Genomic DNA, 19,362 nt, shown 5'->3' with positions numbered 1-19,362 from the left:
GGAGGATCTGCTGCTTTTCTGGCTCAGCAAGTCCAGAGAGCAGGGAGAGATGAAAATGCCTGTTCCAGGTGGCAGGTCAGAGCAGCAGCTATATTGACAAGGAACAGCACGGTCACTGCACAGTCTAGCACAATGGCCACACTAAAACACAAACCTAAAATCTGCTCTAACGCTATCTTATCTGAAAAAGAAAACTATAGCAGGACTAAGCAGTGCTGTTGCTGAAAAGTTTCTTGCATTTAACTTAGATTCCCTTGCTGCATCATAATTATTGGGCAAGGGAACAAATACAAGCTCCTTTCTGAGTCACAGATTCAGGGTTTCAGGTAACTTTTGCTCTTCTGAATGAGGATGAGACTGTTGCAATCAAGTGATTATCCATATTTAAGAAAACAGGATACTGAACCTTCTTTTCTAAAGGCTACTGTCCATTTTGCAGACAAGATACTGATTCAGAACATTCTGGGACGTGTACCCTTAATAACCTGTTGACCTGCAAAATACAGTATTAATACAGTATAATCTGCAGGGCAGACTAATAAATAGGTAAGAATAGAATGGTCAGTTACTTCACAAACATTTTAATATCAAATTGTACTGTGAAATGGTCTTTTTTACCTTGGAACATAAGGTTCTGTTGGAGGAGGGGGTATGTAGAGATCCTGAAGGGCAGAGCTGTCTCTTTTGGTAGGTGTGCTGATAGTGCTGGATGGAGTAGCCACACTGCTTGTAGGGCTTCTAGGAATAAGAGGCTGGTTGAAAAGAGAGAGACAAATAATCAGAATTACCCTTATATATTATACATTTTTATTTGTAAAAGCCAAAACCAGAATATAGTTCAGAAAGCTAAAGAGATAGCAGTTCTAATGATTTATGTGCTTTTAAACTGACTAAAAAAACACTCATGCTAAAACAGATCTACAAATGGACATGTATTGTGCTCATAAAATTGATGCCTCTGATTACATCTTTTTCCCTTTAGCACAGTAAGTTTATTGCCAATCCCCATAAAATTAGTGATCACTAGAGTTAGTGATGAAATCTTAATGAGTAAATAACATACAGAAACCAGTTAATTCCTTAATTAAACTAACATTGTAAAGAAAAAGTCTAGTGTTTACAGCAAAAGGTGCACAAGTAGGCATTAAATTGAATGTCAAGTCCTCCCATCTGCTCTACAGCTTAAGAATTAACTGTAAAAGCTTCAGTTTATGCCTGCAGATGCTGTTAAATAAGGTACTACATCCTCAGAGCACACGTGCTATGAGAGAATCAACGGGAGATTATTCTTCTTCACTCCCCTGGGCACTCTCCTCACAAAATAACATTTACTCACAGGTAAATAAACTGTACCCTCCTTGCAAAATAATCATGCATTCTAGCTATCATTCCAGTCCAGATAGGATCCTTCATCTTAATCACATTTTCTCACAAGATTTTTTAAGTCTCTACACAGATGCAGCAAAATCAAATGAGAAGAAAAGCTTGATTGTTGTAGTCTACTTAATAACAAGTCTGCCTAAAAACAAAAGCCTTGTGTGGCTTGGTTTGTGTGATAGCTAAACTCAGGCAGAAGAAAAAGAAACAGCAGAACAGCAAGTACAAGAATATCTTTGTACTCACTAAAAAGAATGTAATATTAAAATATACTGAGTTTTGCTTTGAAAGAGTTTTTTCTCCTCCATCTTTTTGGAAGTTTACTCCTTAAAGAAAGAAGTGCTGGGATTGAAGAGAGTTCACTATACCTACAATTTCTGACCTTAGTAACTACTTGAAGACACAAACATTTCACTTTGTGTTGATGGCAGAGAGGCTCTAAATGTGGACTGAATGGGTGCACAGAAAGATCCTTCTCCCAGAACTATTACCAATACTTCATGACAGACCAAAAGGGTATTCCTGTGCAGAATAATCAGTTCTCACTCATTTTCTAGATATTAATCTTGACACTGTAGTAGAAAACCCAAGTTTAAAGCAGAAACATTGCCAGAATGCTGGTCTTTCCTCAGCTCCTGATAAGTGATACAAATCTACGCCTACCAAGCCAAGGTCCCACCCCTGCATTACTTTTTTACAAACTGTATACAGGAACAAAGAATATCTCATAGGGAACCTCATCCCTTAGCCAGTTACTGCCTTGTTTTAGGAACAGAACTGTGTTAGGTGCTATGTAGCTCTAATATAATAAAATGCATGCAAATGCATGCTTAAAATTTGCTTGTTAAAACTTTGCAAGTCCACCTTTAGAGCAACAACTATAAACCAAAATAAGTTTTCCGGTTATGAATGTTCAAAATCTGTCTCCTATAAACAATGATACTGTTTAACTCTTTTGTTGCTCACTAAAGTGAGTATTCTACAGCCAGGCCAAAGAAAGAATGCCAGTATTTACAGGAAGGAAGGGAGAAAGACACACACAAAAAACCAGACAGGTAAAAGACTTTACAACCACTAAAAACAAGACAAGTCTTTAAAAATAAGTATAAAATTGGTGGCAAAAACAGGTCAAAAAAACAACCCAAAACAATAAAAACACTCTAAACATCCCTTCCTCCTCCTTTCAGAGAAACAGAAATCTTATCCTTTAAATTTTCATCTGTGACACTGTAACCATAGATGTTTTAGAACCACTGACTAATACATCAGTGTTTGTTACTTTTCTGATACCTAGCACTTCTATAACAATAACACTTTGTGGCTTGCTGAGTAGCCTGTTGAATTGTAAACCAAGAGGATTTTGTGACCTAGATCCTGTTTACACTTGTTAAGCCCAATCTGTTTGCTCATGGCTCATACCAGCAGAAGCACTGAGGAGGTCAAACTGAGTAGATGGGTTTGCTCTTCTCCATTTAGAGGAAGAAGACAAGCCTTTACTTTACCTGCATGAAAAGGGAGGTAAGAGGAAAAGGGGACTTAGAGACTGTGGCAGTCAATATGAGTTTATAGTTTATGCTACTTAGGGAAAATGATGTTCAAACATAAGAGTGTTCTGGACTTACAAGAATTTGATATGCTTCTGGTGATCCTGCTGGCAGGCTAGAAGACAAAGGGAACAAATTTCCCTTGTATTACAGCCTAGAATATCTGGTTGCAACTATTTAAATTTTAATTATATTGCCCTGACTTCTGAGGAATCTGTTTGGTATAACACACAGCCCTGACATACAAGTCAGTTTGTCCTCCAGGCAATTTGCTGGTTGATCCTGGAAATCAGTTTGGGTTTATACATCTTTGACAAATGCATATTTTGGTTTATCTTTTAGCAAAGGAAGGTGGTCAAACCAGGAAGAAATAGTACTCAGTCTAACACAGAAAGCCACAAGCTATCCAACTTACTGAAGGCCAGTGGTCAGACACTGTCAGAGGTGCAGACACAGTGAAACTGTGGACACTGAATGCCTGTGGTTCCTCACAGAACAGCAAAGCAAATTCACCTTCCAAGGGCACCTGGAGCCCCCAGGGGGACAGAAATCATAATCCAACCCAATCCAGGTGGAGGTACAATCCTGTAGAATTGTTCCAATACATACTAGGATGTCTCAGAAAAATTTTCCATATTTCTTTTGCACTGTCAAACTCAACTCTCTGCTTATTTCCACAGAAACAGAAAAGTCATCTAACTAGAAAAAAAGGGAAATTCTAATTTAAAAATACCCCTTTTTAAAAAAAAATTTAAACAGTATTTATCATGACTACACCAGTAAATCAGTAGCAAGAACTTTTTCCATGGTAAAACCATTTAAATGGTCTCTCCTGGTAGTAGCTCAACACACTGAGAGCCTTGCTGTAACTACCACCTTGTGCTGTAAAGTTCAGCTTTAATTTTTATATACAGAATGAAGAACTCTTCAGACCCCTCTGGCTGAAAATAACATGGCCTAGAGGTATGGTACATCTACATAGCATTTTGCATTGAAATTTAGAGACCTCAACTGTCCAAGTAACCAGCTCATGTTAGTTTCTACTTCAATGGCAGTCACTCAGTAGGCACGTAGGATACAAAACCACATGCAACTCCAAGCAACTATTTCTCAACTGGTTCCCTTGGAGATCAGTGGTACCACTGATTTAATTCTCTTCCAAGGAGTAAAGATTCTCCTGCTGCAGTTCCTTTTGGCAGGCTGGCCAGAGCAAGTGGGACTGCTGAAACAGCAATGAAACTAAAAGATTTTAGGTCTAAAGAGTTGAATACTTGACCCATGGGAAAAGCCTGACAGAGAAAGTTTGGAAGTTACATATTAAAATTGGAACAACCTAAAAAATGTCCCACAAATGACCCAGCATCAATCTTAATACATGACAGACACAAAATCTGCAATTCAATGTATTTTGGAGTACTATTTCTCAAACATTTTGAATGCACTAGCCTCCCTCAGGTTCATTAGTCTTTACAGAGCCCTTCCTAAACTGTTGCTTGGCTGCAGAACAGGGAACCAACCATCTGTATTCACAGCAGCTTGGTTTCTCTAACATCAGAAAAAGGAAATCCCTGTAAGTACTGACTGACAGCACACAAGTACCCTCTCTTCAGGAGCTGCTCTGTCCTTGCTTGGCTCTGCCCTGTGGTCCCCACCTCCCTCTGGCCTGCAGGACCCATTGCTGCTTTTTGCACCCACAGCCCTAAAGAAACTGAGAGGGTGTCCCAGTGAGTCAGCATATTCCTTTTGATTTCTCTAGCTAAACAATGAGTGTAATCAATATTTAATAGACACAATCTAAAATTCTTTTTAATGCTTTTTAAAACTCTTTGAACCTTTCATTAACTCCCTTGGAAGCTGCAATATAAGTTTGAGAAACATTGCTCCAGAAAGACATACAATTTTTAAAAATATAAGCAACACTAATACAAAATTTTAAATTACAGCATACAGTATTTGCATTAACAAGCAGATTTTACTGTCAATATATTTTTCATATTGGATCAAAGTTGCAAGATACATTCAACAAGATGTTTCCAATAAAATAAACTTTTTATAGAACAATCATGACATGAAATAATAGATACTGTAACTAATTCAGAGTTCATTATAACAGAGCTACAAAGAATGCCCAGTTCCCATGCAGTTAAAAGACAACTAAGTAATTTAAAAGCAAACAAGTTAGAATTTTATTCAAATTTAATAATTAAAAAGTGTAGGATCATTAGCTCTAGTCATAAATGATGAAAACAGTATATAGCATTGTGACTAGATGAATGAAGGAAGCAATATAATCAAGTAGAAAAATATACTGAATAAAAATAATAAAAGTAGCATTTTCTTTGAAATGAAGGACTTGTTATTATTGCAGATGCTTCTTAGGAAAATGAAAAGCTGAATATATCACAGTGGAAATATGATGCATATCTAATCCAAAACAAACTCTGTTAAAAAAACTACAGATACAGAGCTGCTGGCGCTTTTAAACCAGTACAATTTAATCAAATACACAACAGTACAGTGAACTATAAAGACATACAAAAGATGACATTTAAAAAGGCTTTGTGAAGGAGGGGTCAGAAGGTTTTTTTCCAAGTCAACACACACGATGTGGCTGGCAGCTGGACCTGCCCCTGTCCCGCTGCCATGAGGAAAAGCCTTCTCACTGACACCAGCAGGGGCATTCCAAACTCACCGAAGGATGGCATGTGCTGCTCTAGCACTCCTTTTCTGTACTGAAAAAAAACTGGATGAAGAGTCTTCCACACTGTAATGAAGTCTTCTTTGGAGTAATTAACAAAGCATTTTTCCAGAAGGCAAAGCAGGATTTTGCAGCTAGGTTCTTGCTAATGTGCTGACAGTGACATACAGAAAATTTCATATGCTCTGAGAATCTTCTCTATTGAACTTTCCACCCTTATTTAAACAGCACTTGAAGGGGCCTTCCTTTGCAACCTCCCCAAAACAACACAAAGCGGACAGGAGAAATAAAACAGACAATCTAGAGCAGAGGAAATTTATTTCAGTTAGGTTTTGAACCAGACAAAAATTTGGAGAGGTCAAAAATAAAGTCACCTCTATGTCAAAGAAGGAAAATAAAAAAATTAAGATTAAAATTAATTGGTTTGTTCTTCATATTCAATAGCAGTCAGAAACAGAAATGTTGCAAACTGCAATACCATTCTAGGTTCTCACACAATGGATCAGACTATCAAAAAAAACCCAACTGAAAGGCAAATTTCGCAAGGTTTGTCTTGCAGGCATACCATCTTAATATTTATGGTACAATATCATATTAATAAGTACAGTAATTTCACGACTATAAGGCGCACCCTTTTGACTAAAATTTTCCCTGGAACCCGGAAGTGCGCCTTATAGTCCGATGCGCCTTATCTGATCTACAAAGTTCAAAAAAATTGCCTACCCGGAAGTGCGAGCTGCGAGCCACGGGGGGAGCCGGCAGGGCCATGGCTGCCAGGTGGAGGTGGGGCGGAGCAGGGGCGGGCACGCCCCGGCCCTGTGGAGGCGGAGCCGCCCCTCCAGAGGCACGCCCCGGCCCTGTGGAGGCGGAGCCGCCCCTACACAGGCACGCCCCAGCCCCGTGCAGGCGGAGCCGTCCCTCCAGAGGTACACCCCGGCCCCGTGCAGGCGGGATGGCCCCTCTAGAAGCACCCGCCGGCCCCGTGGAGGTGGAGCCGCCCCTCCACAGGCACCCCCCGGCCCCGTCGAGGCGGAGCCGCCCCTCCACAGGCACCCACCGGCCCCGTGGAGGCGGAGCCGTCCCTCCAGAGGCACCCCCCGGCCCCGTGCAAGCGGGACGGCCCCTCTAGAGGCACCCCCCGGCCCCGTGCAAATGGGACGGCCCCTCCACAAGCACCCGCCGGCCCCGTGGAGGTGGAGCCGCCCCTCCACAGGCACCCTCCAGCCCCGTGGAGGCGGAGCCGCCCCTCCACAGGCACACCCCGGCCCCGTGGAGGCGGAGCCGCCCCTCCACAGGCACCCACCGGCCCTGTGGAGGCGGAGCCGCCCCTCCACAGGCACCCCCCGGCCCCGTGCAAGCGGGACGGCCCCTCCAGAGACACGCCCGGGCCCCGTGCAGGCGAAGCCGCGCGTCCAGAGGCACCCCCCGGCCCCGTGCAGGCGGAGCCGCCCCTCCACAGGCACCCACCGGCCCCGGAGAGGCAGCACGGAGGGGCGGCGGCCATAGCCCGGCCCCGGAGAGGCAGCACGGAGGGGTGGCGGCCATGCCCCGGCCCCGCCGGATGCAGGCGGGCCTGGGGCCCCGCGGCACCGCCCCTGCCAGGTACAGGCGGGCCCGGGGGCCAATGACTGCCGGGTTGAGGCGGGGCCTCGGCCAGAAACCGCGCGGAGGGAGCTGGGGGCGGAGCCTCGCTGCAAAAAAAAAGTGCGCCCTATAGTCCGGTGCGCCTTATCTGATCTACAAAGTTGCGAATTTTGCCAACTCCCGGCGGGTGCGCCTTATAGTCCGGTGCGCCTTATGGTCGTGAAATTACTGTACTTTCAATTTTGCAAAAGGCAACCACTAAACTCCCCCCCAAGGCCACAGCTGACTAATTCAACTGTTGCAAAAGCAATAACAAAAAACACAGGCTGAAAAATCCCTTGGCTTCACAAATTTGGACATGATTCTAAAATGCATCATGGGAGAACCTTGATTAACAGTAAGAGGTTGGATACTGATGGATATTAAAACAGACAATCAACTCACTAATAAAACACTAAAAAAAAACCCCAACCAACCAAACAGTACTTTCTTTAATCAGGACACGAGGGGAAAAAAAAAAAAGAGGTTTTTTTTATTTCTGTACTGATTGACCTTAGAGCTGGAATTAATGCACTTGTAAATACAAACTCATTATGTAATGGTGCATAGGATAGCCAAAGGCTAATTGTATTATTTTACTGTACATCAAGCCATTCAATTTCAATTTCAGGACTGCTACACCAGATGCATAATTCTTCTTTCTCTCCTCAACCTTTCCAATTTATTCCAAGGATAAGAACGTTTATGAAAAGAATAAATATAAGTGTTTCTGCAAAAAAGGAAAAAAAAAACCTCACAAAGAATTAATCAATAATTATGTAGCCTGCATTTAACTCCTAATTCATGGCAAGACTCCAATGCCAAGGTAAGGCTGTTCAAAGTAAACAGCTGAAAATTCTAAGAAGCATTTATGCCAATTAAAAACCACTTAATATCTGAACGATCTAAACTCATTTTCCGCACTTGGAGACTGTGAATGTTTGGCTGGCATATGGTTGATCTAGATCACTAACAGTGGGCAGCAAGCTCTTCAACATTTCACTCTCAGTGTATAATTTAACTCCTAGCACAGCCTGTCACCGACACACAAACCAGCTCGATACACTGGTGGTACCTGCACACTGCCTGAGCTGGGCCACTCACTGAACACTTTTCCAGCTCACAGACAAATTTATTATCTCTCCATTAAGTCTAGTTTGTCATGTAGCCACAAATGGCAAACTTCATGTTCTTAAACACAATTACAGACTGAACAAGCTGAATGCAATTTACCAATAATGCCACATGGTTCACTTTAAGCTAAAATTAAGTTTCGAAGGTTGTCGATTTAAAAATCACAATGTAAATTTTAATGTAAATGAGTCTCCCAATTTAATACACTGACATATTTACCTTCTAAACTTATGGCATCAGCTGTTAAACATATTGATTGGTGAGACACCTACAAAAAAATCAAGTGTGATTTTGTGTCATCCTCCTTACATTAGGGCAAACTTCCACCTTCCCACCTCACTCATCACAATATGATTAGTTTGTGACACCACATATTTCCTGTGTTCACTCTATTTGCAGAAACAAAAAGACCACAGCAGTCTTTTTGCTAATCCTATTTCCCATTTTACCAGAACTTCATCCCCATATCTCACTCTATAATTTCTGGAATATTTTGCACTTTAACAGAATTATTACTGGGTCATGATTTCCTGGGTCACAAATTTGTGTCTGCTGAATAATGCATATAGTTCAATTAACTCTGGGATGACAGCACAGTTCTCAAATATTTCAAGATATCCTGATATGGGAAAACAAGTTACCATAACCTCCCCTGCTTGTGAAGTTGGTGTTAAACACTGCGTTCCTTTATGGGTTTTTTTGGTACTTGCTATCACTTTCCTCCCTCTCCTCTCACATTACATCCCAAGACTTATTAAAGAATAGCCTCTCTATGTGAATCAGGAACATAAGAAATTTCAGACCAGCCATAGCCTCAAATTGCAATTGTTACACTTAGAGTTTTTAATGAAGATTTTTTTCAGACAATTAGTTAAATAAACATAATTTCTTCATATTTTTGCAGCTATAAAATTACACTTCACTTGGACCTCTTCTGATGCTTGTTATTGATAAAATATACAGTCCTGATTTCACACTTAGGTTACATTTAAACTTTAATATCAACTGACTTTAACATCTGTTCAACTCTTTTCTGAATAAATCACCAACAGAAATTTCCACATTATGCATCTTCTGAAGTTTGCACTTCACCCTGGAGCTTTGTCCACACTCCACCTACTTAAGAAAACTGTTGTTTCTCACACTAAAATTATAAATTACAACAGACACACATATGCCCACTGCACACATAAGCACTGAATGAGGTTCTGGTCTTATCCTGGTGTCATGTCTGATAAAATCAGAATATCATCATCATGACAACAAAATTATATCTGCAATGGTTAACAGTATCTCTATTTGTGCTCATATTAGCCTTGAAAATGTCCAGATTTTTCATGCTAACAGCAAAAACCAACCCTCTCACTGCCGATACTTCCATTGCCCCCCATCCCCAAATGTGTCAGATTACAGAAAATGACTATCCAGGGTCAGTGTCATCCCGTACAGATAATCTGCATTCAAGCTAGCTGTTCAGATTCCCTTTGTCATGAAATGCAGAGAAAGAGGCATGTGCAGGGGCAAATTCACTGGATGCTAAGGTAGATCAGTCAAAATTAGGCTAAAATGAATGAATCAGTAATTATTAATGCATGTCTGCTGGCCAGAGAGTGTAAATGAGAAACCTGAATGACATGTAGATATTTACATAGCAGATCTAAAGTTAGATCAGTTGAGTAACACCCAAGCACCTGAGAGAAACTTTTGATGTGGGGTCTGCAACTTAATTTTCTGGCAATAAATGATAAAGTGAAGCAAAATGCAGCATTTAGGAGCATGGCCCAATTCATTCAAAGAAATACCAAACTCACCCAAACTCAGGATTTAGACTGAAAACATTTCACCCCATTTAAAGCAATGATGTGTACTTTACATTTGCATTTATATTCTCACTAAAGTTAAGGAAAAATTGCAGCCTTCAAGTTTAGACATTCATGCACTCATTTCATGCATCGAGATTTGCAATTTTATTTTCAGATGCTAATTTCTGGTTGAAAGTTTTTGTCACATATGTACTCAGCTCTTTATATCTGAAAGGCCAAAATATCTCAATCATTTAAGAACTTAGTTTCAAAGACTATGATGCATTTCACCATTATAATACATACTTATACACACACACATATATACACACACACATATGAAAGAAGTTCTTCATGGCATTAGCTTTTTAATGTATCTCCTAACATTTCAAATAGCATAAGACCACAGATAATGGTAGTGGCATTTCCATATCCAATTTTCCTTTTGTCCAAACTTTGCAGAGGTCTTTTCTCTTTCATATGTACTTAATTTTTAATTAGAATTTTTAGTGTGGTAATAGAAATGTCCCAAAGAATGCACTCTTTATGCAAACAAAATAAATTTCTAAACAGCATTCTGTCTGAACTGAATGGAAAAATGGATTATTTGTTGCTTCCATCAGTGAGTTACATGCCTTCATCAGTCTGCACGTAACTTTTATTTCCTAGAGTAATCCATCACAGTGACATTTTATCCTAGAGTTAAACATGAAAGCTTTAATGAAACCATTCCACAGCTTTCAGCACATTGCAGGCTTACTAAAACTAAGTGCCCAGCCAGACATCCTGTGCTATGCCTTCTTATGTGCAAGTCTTCAATCTCAAGGACAACTTTGACCCAAGTACAGCTTTATTTACATGAGGAAATTTTGATGGTCAAGTGCTTTATTGAATACAATCACCTTATAAATTTTCCTGTAACTCCATCAGTAATCAAACTGAGAACTCAAACATTTTTGTCCCCTCTTTTTCAAGGTTATACTGTACTGAGATCTTCACAAGAAATCAAACTAAAATTTATCAGTTTGTGAAGTATGTTTGCCTCCTCTTAGCCAGAAAAAAATTAACTGAGGCTACTTTTCTCCATTATAGAACTGAGATGATTACTTCTTAACTTTGAAAAGTTCTAACAGGTTTAATTTCAATTAAGCCTATGAGAACAAATCATAGAGAAATAATTTCAGAAACAACTTTTCAAAGTATACAAGAGTAAATCTATATGCTGCTGAGGATGAAGCACAATAAAGCATCATTGAGATAATCTGTAGCTAAAATGATGGTGTATGACTAATGATTAAGCTTCATTACCTGCAGAGCAAGGGGCTTCCATCTCATATTTTTCAGTAAAGCTGGTGCTGAGGTAAGCATGCTCTGAGGTCGCTTTTTCAAAGTTAAGATAACACCACTCGGATCCTCTCGTAGTGCATTCACCAAATTTTTCAACTGCCACCCCACCTGGTAACCAGTAAAATCATTACAATAAAATTGAGGTACATTATTCAATATGTAATGTTCCCTTTTTAAATAAGATTAGTAAATAACATAAAGGAGTGTATATATATATATCATAAAGGAGATTAACTCTAGAAATGTCAAAACTTAATTATTGCATAAAAATAACAAACTAAAATAATTATTATAATGCATTAAGATTTATATGCATAATTTCAGGTTTTAGAATTAATAAACTACTGTTACTTCACTGCAAATGCACAATTAAATCTCAAGGTGTTTTCAAAATTAGCTCTGGTACATAGAGACTAGAAAGTTAAAAAGCCCTGGCTTTTGCATTGACAGTTCATTTCAAAAGTGAGCATTTTGTACTTCTTGGTTTCTGTTCAAAGTCCACTAACCACACGTAGTCATCCAGTACGACTCCTAGCAGTTTATGCAAGTACAAACCAGTTCAGGAAAACCTACTCTTCCCACTGCTATTAAAACTAAGTCAGAATCACAAGGCCTTTTTTAAAATAGTGTTTCTTTCATGATCATTTTAGAAACAAATACAGTAAATCAATGGCAGAAATGTAGTCCAGTCACTATTATTAGCCAAAAATAAAACTTTTCAAATTGAATTACAGAACTTTGAAATATTCCAAAATTAAAACCTTGATTAAAATGGAAAGCAACAAGTTTCTATTTATAAATACAAGACAGAACCTTCTGAATAATTTATTCTGCATTTTTGAAAAAAAAGTACTTCAAATACTAAAACATCTTAAGTCATGACAATGGTTTTAAGTCTGAATAAGGCCTGATTACAAGGTACCTATTGTGAAATTCTTTAGGATAATAAAAGTATGCTTTTTCAAGTTTGGGATCTAGACTGGCAATACATATAATCAAGGATGTCTTCAAAATCTTGGCCTCTAGACTCAGAAAGCGATTATTTCTGTAAATTTGACTGCTCTTCTACCTCTCTTTGCTCTGCCCCCCACCCGCCCCACTAAACAAACAAGTGAATTTTCCTAATTTGTAAATGATCACAGTTATATTTTCCTTCTTTCACAATTTGTACAAGAACACTGTCACAGCTGAGAAAAGGAAAAACAAAAATCTAGAACTTTGAAGTATTAAGGTTACTTGATATCACATCAATACATTTGAAGCATCAAACTGGCAGTATGAACAAAGAGCACAGATGTTCCTTATCACCGGTATGGTGCAATATGTCACAAACACGTGTTGCCTATGCTTAAGTAAGATCACCACCTGTATGTTGTTGCCATTTATTTTGTACCTTAGCCCCTATTACACCAAGCCTCACTTTGGTTAGTATCACTTATTTTAAGAACTGCTTCTCTCAAACAAGCACTCACCCTCTACTTGAGCCAACACTAATGTTACCAACAACCCTGAATCACAGACATGGCTCAAATCCCATCACCCTTTTTTCAGCTCCTGAGAACCTACCTGTCCTGTTTCCACCACAGCAAAGCCCATTATTTCAGGATGCACTTCTACAGTAAGATTATTGGATGCAAAGAAAAAGAGAATGGATAATATGCATCTTTATAGAATATTTTTCAGCTTTCATAGAAGACTTCCAAACATGCTGAAATTCTTGAGTCACCTGAATTAGGCATATGGCTGTCATATTTTGAATAAAATGAAACATTAAATTAACCAATTCCATCTCAATGCCCACATCCCACTGAAGTTTCCACTGTGTTTCAACAGCATTTAAACAAAATATCTTCAAGCCCAAGCTTTGTGTATAAAGATGTTACAATTTTATAAAAAAACCTTGCTATTTACAATACTGTTTTCTTACTTCAAGAGACTTCTGCCACTTGCTTAGAAGCAATGTATTCCCCATAGTTACATAATGTCACTGTGGGCATATGCAAGGTTTGATTTGCTATCCAAAGGAGGGAATTATTGACCTACAGTTCATGTAAGCTATCTCTGTACCTAAGGTACTGCACACTGTAATTCCCAAATGCAAGCAATGAAGAGCAGAATCCTTCTGCTGAACAAAGCAGCACAGGGAGCCTTGAGGAGAACATGATTTAACCTCAGTTATGGAGTCAGGATGTAAAATTCTTCCCATTTCAGTTGGTAGGACATTGCATGTGAAAACTGTACTTTAAAGCCATCTGTTTCTCACTGAAATAGCTAGAGGAATATAAATAAAACTGGGACTTTTCAGTTATGCTAGCATTTAAAAAATTATTTTAAATGCACTTTTGTACTTTGCAGAGATAAATTATCTCGTGTATTTGAAATACGCCTTACATTGCAATAAATGGGAGATTATCTAGTCTCTTTATAAGAGTTAGGGGGATTAAAGAAAAAAAATCACTTCAAAGCACTAAATCTGATGTATTTAACTTAGAAGCTCATGAATAAAAACAATTTAACTTAATTTTTCACAGTGAAATTCTGAGTTTACTATAAATTTCAAATGAACTTCATCATCTGCTTTTATCTAGTTCCCTGACAAAAATTTTCTGGCTGTTCAGACAGGCCTTGATGGCTTGTCACAATCTGAAAAAAAAGGACTAAATTGGCCTAAGAGAAACAAGTCACATAAGAGGCAGTCAACAATAAATTGAAGGAAATTGATGTCCACATAGGAGGCCATGTTTTTCATGTTTTTCAGTTCCAACATAGTTCAGATCCTCTCAAAATTCATTTTGACACAGACAAAAAAAATTTATTTGAGAATGTCAGGATAGAAATAGGAAAAAGCAGGGACTATATATGGGACTGAAAATAGGTCTTCAGACATCCACTTCAGTTACATACAACCTACCCCTTAAGAGCAATTTAGTTTTATTCTCTCTAACATCTCCTTTCTCATCACCACAGTTAAAAATTTGCAACTTCGAATCAAGTTCTTTGGGCAGAATTTCCAAAGTTCCTATCATAACCTTTATCCTGCCCATGTACTGCAAAAAAGGACAGTAACAAGTAAGTTTCAATGCTGGTTTGAAAATTCAAAATATATGTAAGAGGACTGTATCAGCAGACAACTTTACTTACAGTAAAAAAATCACCTGAGCAATTAATTTCTAAAATAATGTATTATGCTGACCAGGTGGCCATTTTTAAGAGCCAAGGAAGTTACTGTTGCTTGCTTTAAATAAATTTACCTTGTTAAACTAGTGCCACCTAGAAGCAGCAGTCAGGAGAGGTGTCTTTGATGGTAGCCTGAGCCCAGCGCTGGCTTTGCCTGCCCATGCCTGAATCCCTGCAGCTGCCTGAGCAGCTCACGGCCACTGCAGGGAGGGACCAGGGCAGCACCTGGTGCTCTGAGGGGTCCTGGTGAGCTGGTTTTGCCAACATTGCAGACTCCTCCAGCAGGTAAGGGAGGGACAGAAGGAGTAACCCACATCTAAGGAGTGGTGGCCCAAGGCCAGACCAACAGCGCTGCTGGGGTGGCACGGGCGGGGGCACTGCGCTCCCAAAAGGGACAGAACAGACACAGACCTGCACACGGGGTCAGCACCAGCATCAGGCCACCTGCACATCTCCCATTCCCTCCACCACTACACGCCCAGAGGCTGTGGCCAGGCTGGGAAGCCTCACCAGTGCTCCAGAGTCGATCAGGGACACCCAGGTTGCTTCAGCAGAGCAAGATTGGCACATCCTCCATCCCGCACAGCCCTGGCACATCCTCCTCATCTCCTTGCCAAGCACCCACTAACCTAAATTGCAGGAATCTTTAGCAAAGGGTGCTGTGAAAGTTCCCCATCCACTACCTTAAAAAAGAAGATGCTTTTGAAAATCTCTATGTTTCTTTGGCTTTCAACAAGTGCATCTGGATGACAATATTACAACAGCCTCAAATTAAACTTTTATTTTGAATTCCTGTTCTAAATTGTCAAAAATTTAACTTTTAAATAATAAAATGTTGTTCCCAAACACTTACTTTTCTTCACCAGATAAATCTATTGCCCCCCATTATGATAAGCTTAGAAGACTGGCAATAATCTTGCTTTTTCTGAAAGCAAGCATGACCATTCATTGAATCTTTTTTTCACACAGCTGCATTCATGACAGTATTCCCATACTCCTGTGCTCATTCATGAGTACTGCTGTATATTTTGATCCAGAAAGGAGATCTGTAAAGTATTAAGGTGCAGGCACCTCAAATACAATTGAATGGCCCTCCACCCACTACTTTTAGGATGCTATGAAATAACCTACAGTCTGAAAAATCTAGGATTTGTATCCCCAGAGAACAGCTACAAAGCAGTGTGATTTAAAAGCAGTGTGCAAACCCAATACACAGTGAAACTACATCATTGAGATGGTAGAACAACAGTCAGATGGTAAACAACAGAATTCATATTTTTACAGGCATCATTCTATTCTAAGGGTGACCAGAGTCCCATGAAAGTTAATGAAAGCTTTCTGCATCCATGAAAAAAAAACACGCTGTGTTTTTTTTTCCCCATTACTTTAATTATTTCCCAACTTGCAGATTTTGAAAAGGTGAAAGTAGTAATATCCTTACACTTTTGAAGGAAAAATAACACCTTCCTGCTAAATACAATCTGCTAAGCCATTTCCTAACTATTTGACTATGCAAAATCCACCCAAAAGTCTAATTTTAAAAAGTTGGTGGATTGGGAAGATAACCAAAATTCTTTTTCTTGCAATGTCACCTGTAATTAGTTGCATACACCCAGAGTACTTTGACTTATCAACATTTCAGGTTTCAAGCTTTTACTAATTTTTCAGCTAATACCTGAACAATTTCTAGGAGGGAAAGTGTATTTACCTTAAGAAAAAAAGCCCCTAAGGAGTTTTTTCCATATTGAACACCATCTTGCATTTCATGAAAAACAATAGTGCATAAGAAAAAAAAGCCCCAACACTGCACTTCAAACAACTATCAAACATAGCATGTTATTAAGCCATTCAGAATCTGACAAGAAATTTAACCGTGTCCTGCTGCTAAATTAATGATTGATTTCCATGAACACTGGCCAGAAACAAGGACAGTCAGCTGCTAGCCCCATGAAACACATGTTAGTAGCAAATATCTTCTTCCCTTCTGCAGCTGCAGGTGCCTGAAAAGGCAAAAAAATAATGGAAAGCCATAGGTCTTCAGCCTCCAGAAAATGTAACTGGTGAGGAAACCACAAAAGGATGTTTACAGCATGGACTACCACAGAGATGAAAGCTGTATCTGTGTGCAGTAGGGGAAGCAGTGTCAGGAGAGCAGTAGGTGCCTTTTCAGGGATTTATCCAGGTTCTTAAGCCAGCAAGATAATAGCATCCACACTTGCATAATGGTTTCTCCCAAAGAGGAGAGGTTAATAATACTGTGATTGCATAGGCTGTAATTCTAATTGAAGAGTATCTTGGCTGTATTATTTAAATCAATGCAATTTTAATTCAACGTTAAAAGTCAGATCTGTGCATCCTTAGAATGTCTCTGATCACACTGCACTTTATCATTGCCCAAAGTCACAACACCACAGTTTGTATGTAAAGTACATTGAAAAAAACCCACATCTTTTACTTGAATAATTCCTGATATTTCTCTAAAACTTTTGCTTACTTCCACCAAACCATGAAATCAGTGATTTTTAAATTAATTTTTGCCTATGTACACTAAAGATCACAATTAAGAGACTTCCCCAACAATAAACCAAGTTAGGAACCAAATTGAGAGTTAAGTGCAGAAATCACTACCTCTCATTAAGCTGCCCTAAACACATTTCCTTGTCAGAAAATGTATCTGACCCAGAGCTTAACTTCTGCGAGGTACAGCAAAGTACCATAATTCAACAAACTTGACAATATTAGTAACATGACTACAGAGCACCTCAGTATAGGAGGCAACCATCTGTATTACCCATGGGGGAATTAAAACTTAATTTATCCAGGAACAACGAATCAGTACTGTATTGAAGCTTGGACACTGTTTAATAGCAATGCTTACCTTTCATTTTGTACTGATACAATCAACCTTCAGCTCAGAGCTACCCCACTGTTTTGCTTTTGAGTCATTGCTAGCACAACATCCTAGAACAAATAAATGAGCATATTTGTTGGAAGAGCAAAGACTCCAACTTTATGAGTTTGATTATATATTTTATAGACATAAAGGTCAGTTACTAAGTACAATTTCTGAAGAAGAAGGGTCTCATTTCCCCCTTTGGCTTTAAAAAATGGGGTTGATTCCAGTCCAGTTATATTTGGTGTACCTCTGAAATTCAAAGCATTTCCCTTCACTTGTGTACCTGCAGTGACTGGCTGGCTGTAGTGTGGTGTCCCTTCAACTAGGAGAACAGATAACCCAAAAAGACAACTGCAGGCAAGTTTGAAGGCTTTCACTCAACCCTCCATCTAGTTTCCAAACATGGATCTCAGCATTATTTATCCTCAGAGGGACTAAACTCAGTCTTTCAAACACTATGATGGTGTCTCAAGCACCAAGACATGCGTAACTTCCATGGGGGTAAAGTACTGTGCTGATGGGACTATGCAAACACAAACCCCAGTCACACAACAGGCAAGAAACCATTAGGTCCTTGCACAGGGATAAAGGAAATGAGGGCTCTGCTCCCAATTTCCAGCGATCACTCCTTTGTGTAATATACATGCAATACAAACTAACACACGCTGCAGAGAGTAGGGTCTGAGAGCCACGTGGTGATGAGCAGGCTACCCTTTCCTTCACAAAGGACACAGAAATTAAACTCTTATGAACAAAGGTGCTGCCACCAGAGTCCTTCCTTGGCCTCATCTTCAAGAGCTTCCAGGGAATATATGGAGAGCCCAGGTGTCTAGTCATTTCAGAAGGGCTTCTGGCAAAGGACAGCACCTTCCCAGCCTAAGAAGAGACATTTCAGCATCCTTGGGTGGCCTCGGGTGAGTGCTGATAAATATCTAAGCAGGAACAGACAGCTGGTAGCATGAGCTGAAGGCTCAGGCAGGATTTAGGCAGACTGGGTCACACCCTGGTTTCTCACAGATTAAGCTGCAGTATGAATGTGGATAGCCTCCCCCTTCCTCAGGACAGAGTCAAGTTCTCCACGTTTCATGTGGCGACCCTGCAGCATTAACCCCCAGCCACAGCTGCCTTACAAGAATTCATTTTTGTGGCCCTGTGCTTCATCTCACAATGGGAATTTGACTTATGTGTGTGTGCATTGCAGAATCTCATATTTAAATTCCCCAAATGCTTGTCTTGAAATTAAAATAATAAATATATGTAAAATTACATGCATATGCATTTTTTTTTAGCATTTTAGTATGACTCCAGTGAGTCAGTAATTCCAAAAGTCTTTGACCCCTGCCCAGCTTTTCAGTGTAAAAATAAACTATTTGAGATCTCCAGCTGCCCTGCAGCTAAACAGTGCTGTTACCCTTGAAGCAGATGTTTCTTGAGACTGATTTCATATAGTGAGAATAAATGAAGATGTGTGCAAAGAAATTAATTGTAAAAAAAAAATAAAAATTACCAAGCAAACAAAAAAAATTCCAAATCCAAAATAAGCCTGCAAGTGAGCTGCAAATTTATGCAGCATCTCTTAGCTAAAGGAAGGACAGAGATATGGAATTAAAAGAAATTGTCATAAAAAAGCAGAAATTATTTAGTCATGACAGAGCTTTTCTTTTTTTTCCATCTTATTTATATTAAAATACTCAGGCATAGACTATGTACTCTGTTCAAGCTATTGAGTTGTTTTAATCCAGTACTGAGTTTTTTTTAAAATAA

General features: G+C 39.4%; 1 protein-coding gene across 6 annotated transcripts in view; it reads right to left on the bottom strand.

The window, feature by feature from the left end:
- CNKSR2 (connector enhancer of kinase suppressor of Ras 2) overlaps nt 1-19,362 on the bottom strand; it is a 208,892-nt gene that overhangs the window by 85,436 nt on the left and 104,094 nt on the right. For 3 of the 6 annotated variants that reach the window (XM_033053293.2, XM_033053289.2, XM_033053290.2), the window contains exons 9-10: nt 11,487-11,633; nt 619-752 (exon numbers count right to left, since the gene is read on the bottom strand). In XM_033053293.2, the coding sequence (XP_032909184.1) occupies nt 619-752; nt 11,487-11,633 (281 nt within the window). The remainder of the gene's footprint in view (nt 1-618; nt 753-11,486; nt 11,634-19,362) is intronic. The other 3 variants (XM_033053294.2, XM_033053291.2, XM_033053292.2) reach the window with 1 other exon arrangement.

This window comes from Catharus ustulatus, chromosome 2 (genome assembly GCF_009819885.2).
Source record: "Catharus ustulatus isolate bCatUst1 chromosome 2, bCatUst1.pri.v2, whole genome shotgun sequence".
In the NCBI taxonomy this organism is placed as follows: Eukaryota; Metazoa; Chordata; class Aves; order Passeriformes; family Turdidae; genus Catharus; species Catharus ustulatus.
This window is presented reverse-complemented; position numbering and strand designations above follow the sequence as displayed.